Below are 17,152 nucleotides of genomic sequence, written 5' to 3'. Positions count from 1 at the left end.
TCATTCATTTTCTGCCGCTTAACCTCACAAAGGTCACGGGGGTGCTGGAGCCTATCCCAGCTGTCGCCGGCCAATCCCAGGGCACATATAGACAAACAACCATTCACACTCACATTCATACCTATGGACAATTTGGAGTGGCTAATTAACCTAGCATGTTTTTGGAATGTGGGAGGAAACCGGAGTACCCGGAGAAAACCCACGCATGCACGGGGAGAACATGCAAACTCCACACAGAGATGGCCGAGGGTGGAATCGAACATGGGTCTCCCAACCACATCCACCATGCAGCCTATTGCAGACATTGATACTGAACATATTATCAGTTGCGAATTAACTGAATCGATATTAGCCTATTTTAACAAATATATGCTATTGTGATATTATTTGTTTACATACGCAAAGCCTATGAATAACTTATTTTTCCTTCCTTATTTTGTACTATTGACTTATGTCGTACGTAATGAAAGGGACTAATTGCATAAGTTTGGTGTCACATTAAATTATGTTGTATTTATATATTGTTACAATGTTCACAAGTACGTTTGTTGACACAATTAAAATAAATGTCCTGTGCTTTATTCTGATTAGAAGATCAACAAAGTAAAGACAAAAATCAAATTCATTCAACGATTTTGAAAATTTTCAAGCAAAAAAAAAAAAGCATCGATATCGGCATTACCGGCGTTGTATTGACTTTAAGATGTGCAGCATCGCCCAACCTTAGCACACACGAAGCACGTAGACAAGCGCACATGGCCAATTTCTTTTATTTCAAAAGGGCAAACAGATCTAAACGGTACAAGTTGCACATGAAATAATTTAGACGACTCGCTTACTGATGATGCAGTGACAACAGAATCCAGAGTCCCCGTTCGAAACAAAACATTTGGCTCTTTTTTTGTTTTCTTTTTTTTTTTTTTAAACGGCTGAAACACAATACATCCAAACTGGAAAGGGATGTAAAAAAGACATAATGTTGTTTTTTCCCGTTATTTACAGTCTATTTACAGCATATTAGTCATCATGGAACACATTGATATCCTTCTCTCTCTCTCTCTCTCTCTCTCTCTCTCTCTCTCTCTCTCTCTCCAATTCACTGATTGTCAAAAGAAAGGATGGGAACGAGTGAGAACATTCTTGATCAGAGGTGCAGCTCTGCACTCAACACATCATGTCCACGTCTTTCAACCAGCTTGTTAACATGGTGTCCAGTGTGTGTGTATGCGTGTGTGTGTGTGTGTGTGTTTACACTGCAGCTCCACAACAATCATCCAAAACGAGATCCTCTGCAGCAAACGTTATTATCCATCTAAGGCGCCGCTGCTTCTCTCCTGCGCCAGGCCCAAAGAAAAGTCGGAGCCTCTGAGGTCAAACGCGGACACCCTGCTCTCAAACCCGGGGCCCCCCGGCTTCCTCTTCAACTCCTCGCACTTCCTGTATTTACAGATCTGGTGTCCCCTCTTACGATTGCGGCAGCTGCTGCACTGTTCGCAGTTCGTCTGACGCCGGCATGGAACGCATTCTCCGCAGCGCTTCCTCTTCCTCCTGCTTCCGCTGCCCCCGCCCAGAGAACCGGGGGAGTGACCCTCAGCCACCAGGCCCTCCATGCCCTCAGCTCCCATAGCCGTGCTCCTCCAGTGGCCTCCACCCATCTGGAATCCAGCGAGAGGTAAGAGAGTGGGGCTGAAAGGGAACCAAGCACCCAGGAAGGGCTGGATGTCGGCCCTGCATCCAGGTGAGTCCTCTTCCTCCTCCTCGGGCCCGGACCCCCCGCCTTCGGCATCTCCCTTGCCTCCCTTGGTCTCCGCCACCTCGCGTTTAGTCGGCTGGCTGCTCTGAGCACCGGCGCCGGCCTGCTCCGTGGCAGTCGGGGTCAACGCCAGCAGCCCGGCTCGCATCAGCAGCTCTGCGGCGTGGGCCAGGTGGAGCCCGCTGGGCGACTCCCACATGTCAGGCCAGGAAGGGGCACGGCGAGGTTTGGTGGGGCCGGGCGGGGCTGTCTGCTCCTGTGCCGGGGAGGGCTGGATGAGGCCTTTGACGTCCATGGCCTGGGAAGGAGTGGAGATGTAATGGGAGAGGCCGTAGGGGTGGTTGGAGCGCTTGAGGCTGGGTCTCAGCGGTTCGTTGGGGATTTTAGCGCCGCTGTTGCCTTGGTCTGGCGAGGAAGGGCCAGCAATGTCTACTGCTGTGGACATAGCCGTGAATGTGGGCGGCGGTTTGTGTCCTTGTGTGCGTGCAGGAGATGGGGGGGAGAGGGGGGGAGGTGAGGGGAAGAGGGATTGAAGCCGGCGCGGGGTTGACAACTGTCCTCTTACTTCAGCCAAAATGGCAAGCCTTGGCCTGTGTCCTTATTCCCATTCTCTGCCGCAGCCGTGGAGTCCTGTGGCGCAACACATGAACAGTGTGAAGAAAAGAAGACAAAAACAGAGCAGAAAATACACACAAACGAAACAACCCCATAAGTGGAAATAAAGAGGAGCAAACATGCTGCTGTGAGCCGAGTTCATGTGTTAGCAGTGATTTCCGCATGCAGGGGGTTAGTATCCCTTTAAGAATTTCACGGTATATCAATGCAATCAATAACAGAGCGACAACAATATGCAAAGATATGCGCATATGCGCAGGTCAAATGTGGAGCGCGCTTTTCAAATACATTTTGACGACTGCTCTTATGTGTGCCAGCCGTGGCAGAGGAATAGAGAAGCGTCCACAAAAAAACAGTCTGTCTTTTGTCCTGCTATCGACGGCGAGCAGCGGCGAGGTGCGCAACGATGCGGTGGCTGTGAAGGAAAAAAAGAAGCAGGGTATATTCCGTGGACATGTTAGTGGACAAACACGACAATGGACACACGAGTGGACAGGAGATCACCGCGGGGTGTTTTGCAGGCACAATGGCGAAGCTTGTTGCTTGGGTTGTTACCTAAGAAGACGACGACGACGACGACGACGACGCACGGCGCTGCTTGACCACCGTCCGAGTGGTCGCTGCGACACGCACGGAACGGCGACAACAACACACAAAGCAGCCGCAACCAACCAGGAAGTAGCGTGGAAATCTTCTTACCTACGAGGGGGACAAAGTAAGCCACACTTGTCCGAACGCCGCTGTCAAAAAGGTGGGATGAAGTCATGGAGTAATGGCGCGTTGCTTGTGGTGAACATAGACGGCCGAGCTGCCGAGTCCTCCTCCACCTCTCCGTCCCGGAGGGTCTGCAAACACTCGGCACGGAATTTGGGGGCGTCGCTCAAAATGCGAAGTGGACTCGACGGCGTGGCGTGGCGGTCACGACGACCCACGGAAAGGCACTGAAACATCTTAACATGCGGCCGGAAGTCAGCACATTAACACACACACTCATGGAAGACTCCACTGGACTATAAGCTAACCGCTATTAGCATTGCATCTCGTACGTCGGGACATCTTTGAAAAGTTCATTTATTGCAGTTATGTCAACGTGATGTTAGTTAATATGTTATATTATATGAAATACAACTGCCTGAGATGGGCCGATATACATTTTGAGTCATTCAATATATGCATGATCACAGTTACAATTGAAAAAAGCCACAAATGTAAATTTACGTTAGCGAATAGCCCACAGATTAACTACACACACTGATATAGTTGAGGAATATATTTCGTATTGTCTTACTTCGGTGATTCAAGTTGATTGCTAATAAACCTAAATGCTGAATATTGCAAAGTACTGGTTTTTAGTCTGAAATCAAACACTTTATGTCAATATGTCTACATGTCAATTTATTGACATAAACTGTCTAAACTGGATACTTTTGAAAAAACTTTATTCATAAATCAGCAGTGTCCAAAGTGCAACCAAAAGGACGTTTTTTACTCAAAATAGAATTTTTTGTATATTAATATTACTCATTTATATTTTATATAGTATTTCATGTTGTCTTGCTGTATATGCATTATATAGTTTTCTTTTAAAAAAGGACAAAGAAGTTGACAAAAATGTTAAAGATAATACAAGAATAATAGTAACTTGAAAAAAACAGGACTAACATCGATGTACAAAGTATTCGTAACTATTTTGTAAAACTGGCATAAACATTGTAAAAACTACGTAGATATGAATGAATTCATCTGTATACTAATATTATATGTATGTATTCGAAGTGAAATAGAGCCTCTTATGCTTTACATTGTCTTGTTTTGCATACGTAAAAGGTGATGACAGTAACAAGTTATATGCTAGCAGTGTTGTTAGCCTCTAGGTGCTAACGAGCTAGCCACCAACGATAGCCACCAAAGAGCTGCTTCCAGGTGACTCCTCACAGGGACGGGGAGTCCAGTCCACCTCTTGTGAGAGTCCTGCTTGCATCTGGCACGCAGCCACAGACTACGTGCACGCGGCCGTGCGTGCTCTCTCGCGCGCGTCACTATAGCAGCAGGGGCCCCCACCAACACTCGCGTGCGCGATCTGGACACGACCGCTCGTGTAAACACAGCGTCTTCTAGCGGTCACCACAAATACTGACGCGTCTTAAAATGGCCACTGGTGCCGAAGGGGGTGGACACTGCAGAACGTGCGCGCGCGCACGAAGGGCAAATAAGGCGTCATCATCAAGTTGCACAAGAAAGTTTATTTACATTACACAGAATATCCCCTTTGATCTGACACACAGCACTGTAGAAAATCTAAAGAAAAAGCCAAATATACCGTTTGTCAGCAGCGTTTCCACAGCAGATTGGACAGACGTGACATCAGACATGACAAACTTGGCTGTTGGAGCACAACACAAAGCAAGCAACATTCATGTGGGTAGTGTATGTTTATTTCGTTTAAGGCTGGAATCAGAAAAGTGGCACAACCCTTTTTTTACATCACCTGCTCCACACTTGTAGTACCCTAGACACGCAAACCATTTATAAGCGGCCAAGCGATCTTTAATTCCTGTATCTCCTTAATGTCACTTAGTGTTCAAGCAGTAGCACATTCTATTGACGATTTACTGTGACAACATAATACCTGTAGTACACGTCCATTAGACGCCGTAATCATGTCTGAACAAACAAGGGGATGCATGTCGGAGGGGGCGACAAATTGTTTGGCTTAAGTGTCCCTCTTCTTGATGATGAGGGGTCCCACATTGTCACCAGTTTCCTCGTTGTGTTTGCTGTGGGCGCCGTCACAGTACGGGAACTGCAAGGAGAGAGGACAAATGAGTCTAAAGCGGCAGATACTTGCTTTCTTCCACAGGACTGCAATCTATTTGTGGCTATGACACAAAATTTAAATGTCACGGAGCCACCTGTGAGTGCTTCTTGGGGCAGGGGAGGTTCGTGGAGATCAACCACCAAGTCTCTTCACTACGTTTGTCACAAGTTGCTTTTTTGAAAACAAAAAAGGAGAATCTAGACAGGTCGGATTACTCGCTGAATATAGCAACAAGGTCGGTAGCAACAAGTTGGCAGCACCGATCCCTCCTGCGAGGTTCTCCTATTATCTGGCAGGGCAAATGTGTTTATGAACAAGGGTGAATAGGTAGCAACAAATCTATTTGTGGCGGGCCACATAAAGGGATTTATTTTGCACCTGCGTTTGCGATGTTTACCATAAATACTCCAATTAATGCCTATACTCATCTAACAGCCAAGTATCCTACACTGGCTGTGTGCATGGTTTATTAAAGGGTTTCCAGTTAGAACAATTCAAAAAAACATTGCTGTGGCTGTAAGCAACCTCCATTTTTTAAAAACACATTTTGTTGGCGATTGGTTGTAGCAAGTAGTGCACTCTAGTTTGCCTCAATGGTTCAAGACACAATTAATCAACCCCTGAAAAATGGATACTAGCAATTGAGCAATGACTCCTGGCTACAAGCTGACCTTCTTTGACTTCCAGCAGCGGCAGTACACAGCCTTGGTGCCAATGTCCTCCATGTCGAAGCTGTGCACCACTTTGGGACTATCTTTGTTGATGCACGTGTTCACCAAGCCCTTTTTACAGCTCCGCCCATTCAGGTAACGGCTGACCAGAAAGCCACCTGCGGCTGCGAGCACTGCCACGGGTACCGCTACGAGGAAATGCTCTGCAGAGACACAATCGGCAACCAAACGTTCATTTTCAAATGATACTTGGTCGTCACTTTTGATGATTTTCACAGTTTTCTTTAGGATTTATAGCCAACACCCGCCTGGTTACGGTCAAATTTGGTGACCATAGTGTTTGGGAGCGATCAGTTTTCACACTTTCGTCAATCAGGACTAGAGTCCACCTGCAGGCAGATGTTGGTGCACCTGTTTGACCTAGCATATATGTACATCCAAACATATGGAACAGCGACACAATGCAGTTACACCTGTTAAACTGGATCCCATTAAGATGCCATCTATAATGTTCATCTTATTATGCATTTGTGTGGATAATAATAGGATCACAAGAGAAAGTCCATATTCCATAACTGTCTAATGTACATTTTTTCTTGAAGGAAGTGCATATGTTTTGCTATAAAACCTCCCTCAGATAATCAAGAGGACTAAAAGAGGGAAGGCATTTTCGAAGCAACGTGCAGAGGCTTTATAAGTGGAGCTCATGTCTGCACACGAAGACTGCCGCCATGCCGCATGACTGGCTTAGCGGGTCCCGTGATGAGCCTTTTGCACCCGGGAGGCAGAAGGCCAAGACACGGAAAGAAAGTGGATCACCTTCAAGATGACCGTTAAGAAACTATATATTGTTCCGTGGCCTTTTAACACACCCAAGTGGCTGGTAGCCACCATTGCAGGTAATAGACGCAAACCTGGGTTTTGTGGATCATTTTAGCGACTGAGTCCACATCCGGTTGTGGTCCGCAAACAAATAAAAGTCACGTGAGCTGCCACTTGACTACATTAGCCGAACTGAAATCCGCTTTATGAATGCTAGCATGCTAGTTGCTGAGTTGAACGGTTTTACCTTTTGACAGCCTCATCCCAGTGTTGGCTGATAACTGTGGTAAACCTGAAACGGCCATGGTTTCTCCAGGCGCCGTGTTTCTGAGTGGTGCACGGCAATGTCAAAGGCACTATTATTAAGTGAACTCTTGTCCTTTCTGGGAGCGCTGTCGAGCTCGCCCTGCGTCACTTTCCAACAGCGACGTCACAGAGAGCAGAAAGCGGGTTCAGACACTCTCCTCATATCACTTCCGGTTTGGCTTTGGCGCTAGAATGGAAATGTCGTTCTTATGGCGATAGTTCAAGTTATTCGTGTCAGTGGCTATCCGCAGTATTTAAAATCAGTTTACAAGTGCACATATGGTGTATATATTGGATTGTTTGGCGCAATTGCTGTATAAAATTCACACGTTGCCTGATTGGGAAGGGGACTTGCTTGATAAATAGAATCTTTGGTGACGTTTCTCGCCCCAGACATCAGCGTTTGACTTTTCTTTCATGATGAAATACTAGTCTCGAACCGAGTGAGTGGCTAAATGACGACACACCAACCGTTTACAAAATACCAAAAACTATTTTTGTGGGACACGTCTTTTATTTGGAATTAAACAGCTGCAGTGGACGAATGAGCGCCGTATTATTCAATCAGGCAACACAAGGGGGCGCCAGATAACCTTAACAGGTAAACTGTGCACATCATACCAAGCCTTAACAATCCGCATCCGCCAGGAGCATTCGTTTAATAGTGCAAGTGTATTGCATCATGCGAAAGGTGTGTCTAATATACAGTAGACCACACAATCACTGTCAAATGACACTGTTTTGACTGTCAATAAAGGAAGGGCAGTCTCTGTATCTACCGTGTAGTCATACCTAATGTTTATAAACCCAACTGGTTTACAAACAACTCCAAAAAGGGGTCACATGCTTTATTATCATATGCCCAGTTATTAAATATCCCCCTCATGTCCTCCCAAAAAGGCGTTAGAATGAGTCAACGTAGGAGTCACAGGTTTTTTATTACAGTTTAATCAACACACAAAGCTCAACGAGCCTCTCAGGTAATTCAATATACAGAGGTTTTGTGCAAGAAGAGTGTGTTCTCCTCGCACTCAGAGCCCAAGCCAGTCCCAGAGCCATAGAAGATGTTAGCCTCTAATTTAACAAAACAAAACAAAAAAAAAGCATATAAGAAAAAGGAAAAAATAACCTAAAGAGTTATGAGTGGGAGGGGTGGGATAAAAACAAAGGTTGAACTAAGAAAAAATGAATTGCTTAAATACCTGGTCCAGAACCTCCACTTTGTCAAAGAAAAAGATGGCGGTAGTTGTGGGGGCGTGACATGGGGTTACACTTGTTCTTGTGTGTGTGAATGTGAGTGTGTGTGTCTGTGTACAAATGGGTCAACTTGGAGAGGTGCAAGGAGCAGGAAATGTGGCGATAAATTCAAGTCAGTTCATAGTATCCAACAGAAGACCACTAAAGGCCTGCGATGATTTGTTAAGTTTTCATTGTATAAATGAAACAGAGTGCCCTCCGACTCGTCAGTCTGCTTTCTCGACAGATGGGAATCCAAAAGGAAAACAAAACAAGAAAGGATGCAGCATGTAAAAATACCTCCAAGTTATTGTGCCCCAAAAAAGGGAAATAAAAAGGTCCCCTCAGAAGTTTAGATGCTCAAAGGAATGCTTTAAGTGATAGACATTTGGGATGCATGTGGATGGGGACGTACGAGTGGAATGGGGGAGGCGGCCACAGCCAAACCTGCTTGTCGACAAAATAAAACAGAATAAAGGAATGAAAAACCGGGGGGCACAATAAAGAGGACTGCATGTTGGCTGTTAGTACATGGGCGGGTGTGCAGGTGAGGAAGGGAGGGGGTGAAGCAAGACAGATGAGGACACAGGGACGACACGTATGGTTGGGGCGGGGTGGGGCGTCGAGAGACTTTTACAGGTACTCTGGTGAGGGGGAGGCGTGGCTCAATGAAAGCACTCCAATGGAAACCAACAAGACCTTGTTTGAAACGTTTTCATTTGTTTGTATGTGTTTTTTTGTTTGTTTTCTCTTTACATCTCAAGCTCCCCAAACTTTTGCCGTAGAGCTGGTTGGCAATGATCCTGCTCCAACACTACATTGCATACTTTTGTGTCCATTCCCGGGCTATTTTGTTGTACCTGGAAACAGACAAAGGAGAGAAAGCTTTTATTTTTGTTGTTTCGGCAAGAGGACAGCCATTTAGATTTATGCAACTGTACCACACGGACTATGTTAACCAGCATGCCTTGCAGGTTCAAAATGAGTATAAAATTGTATTGTTTTTCATGTATATCAGTGTGTAAGGATGTCTATTTGAAGTGCTGTTTATATTCATTTCCATTGATGACGGTTAATTGTGACACGGTCTCTATCAGAGATGAGCCCCCATTTTGAGTAAGTACAGTAACTGCTGCTACAGTCTCTTTCGTGTTCTCATTATTCTCCCTGGTTGAAGAAGAAGCAACAGAGGCCAGCTGGCTGCCACTTCATAAGGGTTCACACACGTCTGTGTGTTGTGGTCAAAGTCAGCACATTAGTTGAGACTTGCTCCGTCACAGCAGCAAAGCTCCCCCCCAAAAGAAAAGAGTCTGCCGCTTCCCAACCAGTCAGAGCATACTGGAAAGTGATGCAGCATCAAAATCCTGCACACAAACCATGTGAATGAATGAGAAGACATACTTTTCCCTGTCCGTCTTGTAGATACGGGCGATCTCCGGTACTAAGGGGTCATCCGGGTTTGGGTCACACAGCAGAGAGCAGATGGACAGGAGAACTGGGAAAGACATAGCAGAAGTTAACAGACCAGCAACCAGACTGAATGTGATGAATCCACCAAGAGGGAGTTTGGTCTTTGACATACGAAAAGCCTGCTTCAAGAGGTGTCAATCAAAATCTGTAAAAAAATGTCTTCAAACCTTTCTTTGTTTTAAATCTTTCTCTTTCGGCTTTTCCCTTCAGGGGTCGCCACAGTAAATCAATCGCCTCCATTCAACCCTGTCTTCTGTGTCTGTCTCTCACACAAACTTCACTACATCCAAAAACCTCCTCTATGTTCTTCCTCTACACCTCCTACCTGGCAGCTCAAAACACAGCATCCTTCTACCAATATATTCACTATCTCGCCTCTGGACATGTCCGAACCATCTCAGTCTGGCCTCTCTGACTTTATCTCCAAGGCCTCTAACATGTAATGTCCCTCTGATGTTGTCTTTCCTGATCCTATCCATCCCGGTCACTCCCAATGAGAACCTCAGCATCCTCATCTCTGCTATCTTGGCAGTCAAAGTACAAAAAACCCTGGGCTGCAACTTTCCTTGGCTCCATAGTTTCAAATACGGTGAACCTCCTAGTGCAACTGTGACACCACAGGTCTGGAGAAAACAGCCTACCTTTGGAGATGGTGAGAGCCGGAGACCACTGTGATCGCAGGATGTCAAGACAAATGCTGCCATTGCTGTTGATATTTGGATGGTAGATTCTTGTGGTAAATGCAACCTGAAGACAAACCCAAAGAGGTCAACACATTGCATATGTCCCACCTGTGCATGTTGGTTCTATAGTGGAAATGAAAGTGATTGAACCCTCCCGTCAGTCACTCAGTCTCTGTCTCAGTGACAAGAGGCTGGACTGCAAGCGAGCTCACTCACGGCAACAGCACGCTTACAGCCCTATGAGTTCCACATTAATGGAACTACGGCTGGAATAGCGAAATTGGCCAATAAAAACAAAATTTACTGTTAAACACAGAGGACAAGGAATGTTTGTGTAGGCAAGTAGTCTTCACAAACACTAACACACCCGCTATTCATTTGGGTATACGTTCTGACTTGCATCACAGTCGAAGAAGGGAACCCCTTTGTAACCTGAGGACGACCTGCCTTGCGTCGTGCTTACCTTTGGTGGTTTGAAGGGGTAGTCTGTGGGGAAGTGGATGGTCAAGAAGAAAACCCCGCCTTGATAAGGACTGTCATTCTAATGAGGGACACAAAAACATTTAGCATTACACATTCACAAAGGACGTGAAAATAAGTACAATGTTTTGCACAAATAATACTTACGGGCCCCATTATTGTGGCTTGCCAGTGAAAACCTGAAACATCCGACATGATCAGGGAAAAATACAGGCAAAGCAACTATTTGACTTAACACACAAACATAAACAATTGTTTATTTCAAGATGGCAACAAAAGGCTACCAGAAAGCTACCCAAAGTATCTTGTTAGCCTTGTTACCCCTAAAATAAGTTGCATACATTTTAATCATGTTAAAGGAACATAATTACAACCCTGTGGCATTTGTGTTGAGGCTGATTTCAACATGCTGATTATGCATGGATTCATTGATATGCCGTTGTGGTACTCTGCTTCGGCTCAACCTCCCCAAAAGGCTGTCACTCTGAACTATTGCCGCTTTTCCACTGCACGTTTCAAACGGCTCAGTTGTGAGCCCATCTATGTATACATCCTCATATAGACTGGCTTTGTATTTAATAAAAAAAAAGGGGCGCAAGCCACCACATACTGTAAGACCTGCTAACAAACAAGTATAGCATTAGAATGAGGGTCTGCTGTATTTACTTCCCAGCATGTGGCTGTTGGTCAGACACTGGAGATAACATTTATTCGAGAGGAGATGAAGGGTGGCAGAAACACTGACCACTGCAGCCAAGCGGAGACTGTGGAGTAGTTGTGCAGTCTCCAGCGTTAAGCCAACATTTAGCATGCGTGTGTACGTAATGCCAAATCGACATTCCCTTTAAGCCGCCACTGGCTTAAGGCACCAATTTGGCATCACTTCCTGGTACCCATATGGGTACTGATAAAATGTACAGTATACATTTACTACTGTAAAAAATCAACTTGAGGTCTATTTTCACAATGCTTTATTATATTATATGGTTCCATACTATTCCGCCTTAACCCTCCATAGGCATCCTAGAGAGCAGTTGGATTACATTGTCCAATGCGCATACCTGGCCAGTATAATCATTAAAGTGTATAATCATTCATTCATTCATTGAAGGGATGAATGTTTACAAACACAAATGAACTTCCTGGCTGGCTTGTTAACGTCACAAACAAGACTGAGCTGCCTGTGAGTGTTTTGCCATAAGGGCGGAGGAGCCCACGGCAGTACCGCTTATCGTTGAGAGCGATACGATACATGCTTTCAAGTCAGTGTCTCAAAATGTTCCAGATAAGACGAGAAAAAGTCGCTCGATTTTCTTCTCTTTAATTTTCCAGAAGGGTCCGAGTATTTGCTTAATATAGCAACATTACACTTGTCCCTCCTGCTAAGTCCTCTTATTCTCGGGCAGGTACAGCTACTGTACGGCGCTGTAACGACAACCTATATTCACAGATAGTCCCATTATATAATCTCATATGTTTATGAGCAAGGGTGAATGTGTAATGCCAAATCTATTTGTGGCAATCTTAATTTATTTGTGGCAGGCCGCCACAAATGAACAAATGTGTGGGCAACACTGCTGGTGGTACTAAACTTACTGTCATCTCCTACTGGTCCAGCAGAACATTGGGCTGGAGGATCCCGTGCAAAGTCATTCAATTCCTGAAACACCAACAAACATATTATTACATAACAGCATCAAACAACTGTGTGGCAAGACAGTGTCAGACAAAAAGAGTTCTAACAGGGCTGGCATGGTGAACCACAATTTTCCTGCTCAAACTGCGATTCTCTTGCATGTTTTTCTTGTGTGTTTTTTCTCTCCACACACACAAACCATGTTCCGGGCTTAGGCTTATACCAATCACATTTTTCATTTGTATTATTATTACTATATATTATTGTCTGTTTAAAAAAATGCCCAGTGGTCTTTCTGCCACTCTTCATGAAAAGTCCCGGAGGGCCAGTTGATGGTGGAATGTCTTTATAGAAATTAATAGAATGAATTAAGTAAAATGAATTAAATGCATTTTAGTGCTTATCGAGATTGTCGGTGCAGCCCTAGTGTATAAGATGGGTTTAGCAAAAACATCACTTGATCACTTGCAATGAATTTGTTTTAAATACGACATGTGAAATTTCAATTGATGCATTGTGCATGCCCTGCAAAGGCATTTCACAACGTCAGCGTTTAGTCCAGCTGTAGCCACGACAAATTGGAGAAAATAATTTACAAAATTGGCGTTATTACAGCCAAGACTGCTGGTTGTCACTAGCTGGTGCAGCGCTGCAAACGATAGCGTCATGTTAGCTGGCTCAGCTCCTATGGCAACATTAGGCGGCAAGCGAGGGAATTATAAAACAGGTCAAAACGTAAAAGAACATTTAAGGTGGGCGAACAAACATCAGATGAACAATAAGCTTGCATAAGATGAGAGATTGTATGATGTCTTTCCCGAGGCTGCTGTCACAAACGCGACATCGGGCGAACGACGCGTGGGGCCTGCTAACATTCCGTAGCTTTTCACACTTTCTTGCTGTTGTGTCGATGGCAAACGGTGCAAAACACAAACATTTAACACCGTCGCCACACAATAATATCGTAAATGCCATTTTACTTCGTGAACTGTCAATGCAGAGTATGAAAGCAGCCGAAGTACGAGTATCTTCAATAGCCTACATTCGTCCCTACAAATGGGCTGTCATAATACTAACATAATGGCTTCTGTTCATATTGGTGTTAAATGTTGTTATATTGCTTTTACTAGGGTTTTATCTCTTGTAAAAGGCCCAAATTGGTGATTTTGACCATAATAAGGCAAGCACAATAGTCGCTCTATTTCAGCTAGCTTTAGCGTAGCAGCTAACAACTGCAACTGTACAACAGTCAAGAGCAGAACAAACGCGAACAATTATGACTAATAATGCAGCTAAATTCACAGATGTGGATTTTTATATCCAAACCATCACAAATGACGACGGACAGAATCACGGTGTACCATAATGTTTCACCTTCGCGTTAATGTACTAGCTTAGCTTATCGGCGTTAGCCAGCCACCCGGACATATTGACATGAAGAAATAAATAAACACGCTTAATAGAGGAGGAATACGTTTAGATGTAATGTCCACTATAAACATTTTCGTATATGACGGCTAAACGTGTTAAAATATAGACAAAATAAAAGGTATACGGCCATGGTAAATGGTGACTTTTGTGTCGACCGAGGTGGCCCCGTTTGTGGCACAGAAAAGCGGCGCACTGCTTCAACCATCGTCGCTGGGTCTCCACACAACGTTAGCGACAATCTACAGCTTCTTCTGTCAATACCATTATGTTGTTCGGGCAACAGTAAAACCCAACCGCAACCGACTGACGTACAAGCCCGTGACAAAATCCCCAGCAAAACTACGAAATCCAAGGGCCTCGCCGCTCACTTCCTTACCTTGTGGATTCTTTTCAGAGCCATTGTTGTGCTAGCGCTGCTGTCAGTGGAAACCTGCGATTAAAATGGCGAGTGATCTCAGTTGCTTGATAATACAGCGACGTAATTATCATAGAACACGACTAGAGTACACACAAATATCTGATCGCTACTACGAGGAGCCACCTATGGAATTTCGAGTCGAAACTGAAAGATTGAAGGGGTAGAACCGCGGTCCTTCCTCCGACTGCAGCGGCTACCAAATCACAGCGGGCCTGTGCTCACACAACAGTGACAGTGACAGCACATCCGGCTGCACAATTTCACAATTACAGATCGGCAGATGCACAAAACACGGGGCTTGGGGTAAACGATATAACTTAGAAACTACATACATTTGTAATGCATGTATAATTATGAAATGTACATGATATAATAATGAGTAAAATTAATTTTCTTTTAGGTTTGCAAAAAACTGTCTTTCACAGTCCAACAGTAAATTTGCAGACAACGTGCAAACAAACCCCAAAACATTTGGTCTTAAACACAATCGACACGATTTTTTAAAGTTTGATTATTCACCTTTCGTTATATGTGGTAAAATCTTGTACAAGTTAAACACGTTTTATTTTGAAGGCCAAGCTTTCACACCGGAAACCGTATGTAACCTCTCTGGGGCCCACGGCCGACATGCACATAAAAGTGCCATGTGAGCATCATTTTGGCTCCTAACAGCAGTAGCACTCATTGTGGATGCAAGCTAATGATATCAGGTAGAGCAAAAATATCATAAATGTCATCCAGCACGAACACCGTATGTGGTAAAATGCAGGAAAACTATGACTATGAAGGCTTGACATGACTTTATTTAAGCCATGTAGGATGTAAACACGGAAGTAAATGTCACTGTGCGAGTCGGCAGAACCAAATGCAAGATTGTATGTGGTGTGCTAGCGACTATTAGCATGTATGACCAATACTCGGGCCGGAGTACGGTGTCCCCTGATGGTCAAAAGGCATATGACAAAGTATCAGCGTAATAGTTGACCAAACAAAACAGCGTTCACAATATTTGAAGTATGTGATTATTCACTTAATTGCTCCTACTAACAATGTGATTTAATTAAAATCAGATTTGGAGAGAAGAAAATGTGTTTGTAAATGTGCTGATATTGTTTATCGCATAGTTTGCATTTTATTTAGTTGCAATTGAGCTACTGCCACCAATCAATTTTCTTGGGAAACAATGCTGTAAGGTCTTAATATCTGACACTATGCATATATCCATTTATTTTATTCACACACGTAAAGAGAGACGTATATCTTTTGTGTATTCCATTACATACACAAATTCATTGCACCATACACTACAACTACAATACACATAACATGCCACCAGATGGCAGTATTACTCCAAAAACCTTCCTATTCCCCCACCGCTAGTGGGGGCTGATTACAGATGGCTTTATTGCATTGATTCCTAACCCACAGTAATATACTGTACTTCAGTGATAGATTATCGGAGGCCAATCTCACTCCTTAATAATGACTATAAAAGCCTGGCAATATGTTTAGCTAAAAGATTAAAATGAACACTAAATGACATTATTGGCTTTGAAACCCCTGCTGTAGAGGTTTTTGGATTTGGCCACATGTTCAAGAAATCTATTAAAACATTATATGCTGAAGCAAGCAGTTCCATCAAAGTTCCGTTTGGCACGGCTAAAAGATTTGACATAAATCGAGGGAGCCGTCAAGAGTTAGGAGGGCATCTAGTGTCTGGAACCGATGTCAAATTTTTGTAAACTTTCTTATCCCTAATTGGATTTCGATCGGGGGAATACGCAGGATGGTCGAAAAGAGTGAGGTTATTCCTCTGGAAGAAGTCTTTTGTCAGGTGGACATTGGGAACTACAGCGTTATCCTGTTGATAAAGCCAGTCGTTACCACCCAGACGACGGCCTTGGGTCAGGAGGGTTGCTCCCTGTAACATCCCCACCTAACCAGCTGTCATTCGATGCCCCTGTACTACCTGAAACTCCACTAACCCATCGAAGAACAAAAACAGCACCATCTCCACTGTTATGTGGAAAATATCCAAGGTGGGATCTTCTTGTCATGCCAGTCAGGTTGGAAGCCAGCAGAAATGTCAAGGTTATCTTTTTTCTCCACCTTTCAATGTCCCATGTTTGGCGCTCTGCTGCAAATTTCTTCGGCACCAGGTAAAATATTCATTTGGACCGGGAATTGTCCCGTGTCTTGATGAGCAGCCAATTGGATCCTACGGCTCATGTTCAGTATACACATTTTTCAACTAGTCTTAAAATTTTTATTATTATCATTAGTAGTAGTATTAACTTTTATAATTCAGTGGTTACCTTTTAGCACTTATTCTATGATGTATTACACTAATTCATACCTGAATCTCCCATATCCTTATGTAACATTTACATTTGTTATTAAAAATACACGTCACATGACCAGTTTCCCAGCTATACAGGGGAATACCGTGTACTGTACTGTAAATGCGAGCCTCCACACGATGGCAGTAAAACTCGTCTGCGTGTGCATAGTGAGTGTGAATATGCGTGGGAGTTCCTCCTTTCACCATTCAGGGGTGTTGCCAAGCTGACAGCTGCACATCCTTGCATGGGGGGGGGGGGGGGGGGGGGGGCGTTTTTCCGCACGTTAGCATCGCCTTTGCCCTTTTCCAGAGTCTTATAGTCTTATTAGCATGCCACCACTATAGCTACCGTGGCCGCCTAGGCTTCCCCCGGCCCAGGGAGCAGGACACTCCACCGGGTGATACCACTGCAGCAGCCAGCATCCACTCGTAATATCGACGCATGCAGCGGGAGGACCCTCATCTCCTGCAC

General features: G+C 44.4%; 3 protein-coding genes across 3 annotated transcripts; all 3 read right to left on the bottom strand.

Moving 5' to 3' along the window:
- Positions 1-752: 752 nt before the first annotated feature.
- LOC131110130 (uncharacterized) lies at positions 753-3,358 on the bottom strand. Its single transcript, XM_058062873.2, has 2 exons — positions 3,068-3,358; positions 753-2,383 (listed from the first exon to the last, which is right to left on the bottom strand). Exon 2 carries the CDS (start codon positions 2,196-2,198, stop codon positions 1,305-1,307), a length of 894 nt encoding a protein of 297 aa, XP_057918856.1. The 5' UTR covers positions 2,199-2,383; positions 3,068-3,358; the 3' UTR covers positions 753-1,304.
- A 1,233-nt stretch (positions 3,359-4,591) lies between these two features.
- LOC131110135 (CDGSH iron-sulfur domain-containing protein 1-like) lies at positions 4,592-7,124 on the bottom strand. The gene is made up of 3 exons (XM_058062881.2): positions 6,927-7,124; positions 5,858-6,060; positions 4,592-5,171 (listed from the first exon to the last, which is right to left on the bottom strand). Exons 1-3 carry the CDS (start codon positions 6,982-6,984, stop codon positions 5,082-5,084), a joined length of 351 nt encoding a protein of 116 aa, XP_057918864.1. The 5' UTR covers positions 6,985-7,124; the 3' UTR covers positions 4,592-5,081.
- Positions 7,125-7,904: 780 nt separating this feature from the next.
- On the bottom strand, positions 7,905-14,563 carry LOC131110134 (ubiquitin-conjugating enzyme E2 D2). Its single transcript, XM_058062878.2, has 7 exons — positions 14,298-14,563; positions 12,451-12,514; positions 11,002-11,033; positions 10,838-10,915; positions 10,333-10,438; positions 9,623-9,716; positions 7,905-9,081 (listed from the first exon to the last, which is right to left on the bottom strand). The coding sequence occupies exons 1-7, from the start codon at positions 14,319-14,321 to the stop codon at positions 9,036-9,038; spliced, it is 444 nt and encodes a 147-aa protein (XP_057918861.1). The 5' UTR covers positions 14,322-14,563; the 3' UTR covers positions 7,905-9,035.
- Between the last annotated feature and the right edge of the window lie 2,589 nt (positions 14,564-17,152).

The sequence above is a fragment of the Doryrhamphus excisus genome, linkage group LG22 (assembly GCF_037039965.1).
Source record: "Doryrhamphus excisus strain RoL-2023G ecotype Guam linkage group LG22, RoL_Dexc_Guam_v1.1, whole genome shotgun sequence".
In the NCBI taxonomy this organism is placed as follows: Eukaryota; Metazoa; Chordata; class Actinopteri; order Syngnathiformes; family Syngnathidae; genus Doryrhamphus; species Doryrhamphus excisus.
The sequence above is the reverse complement of the archived record's forward strand: the minus strand, read 5'-3'. Positions and strand labels throughout refer to the sequence as shown.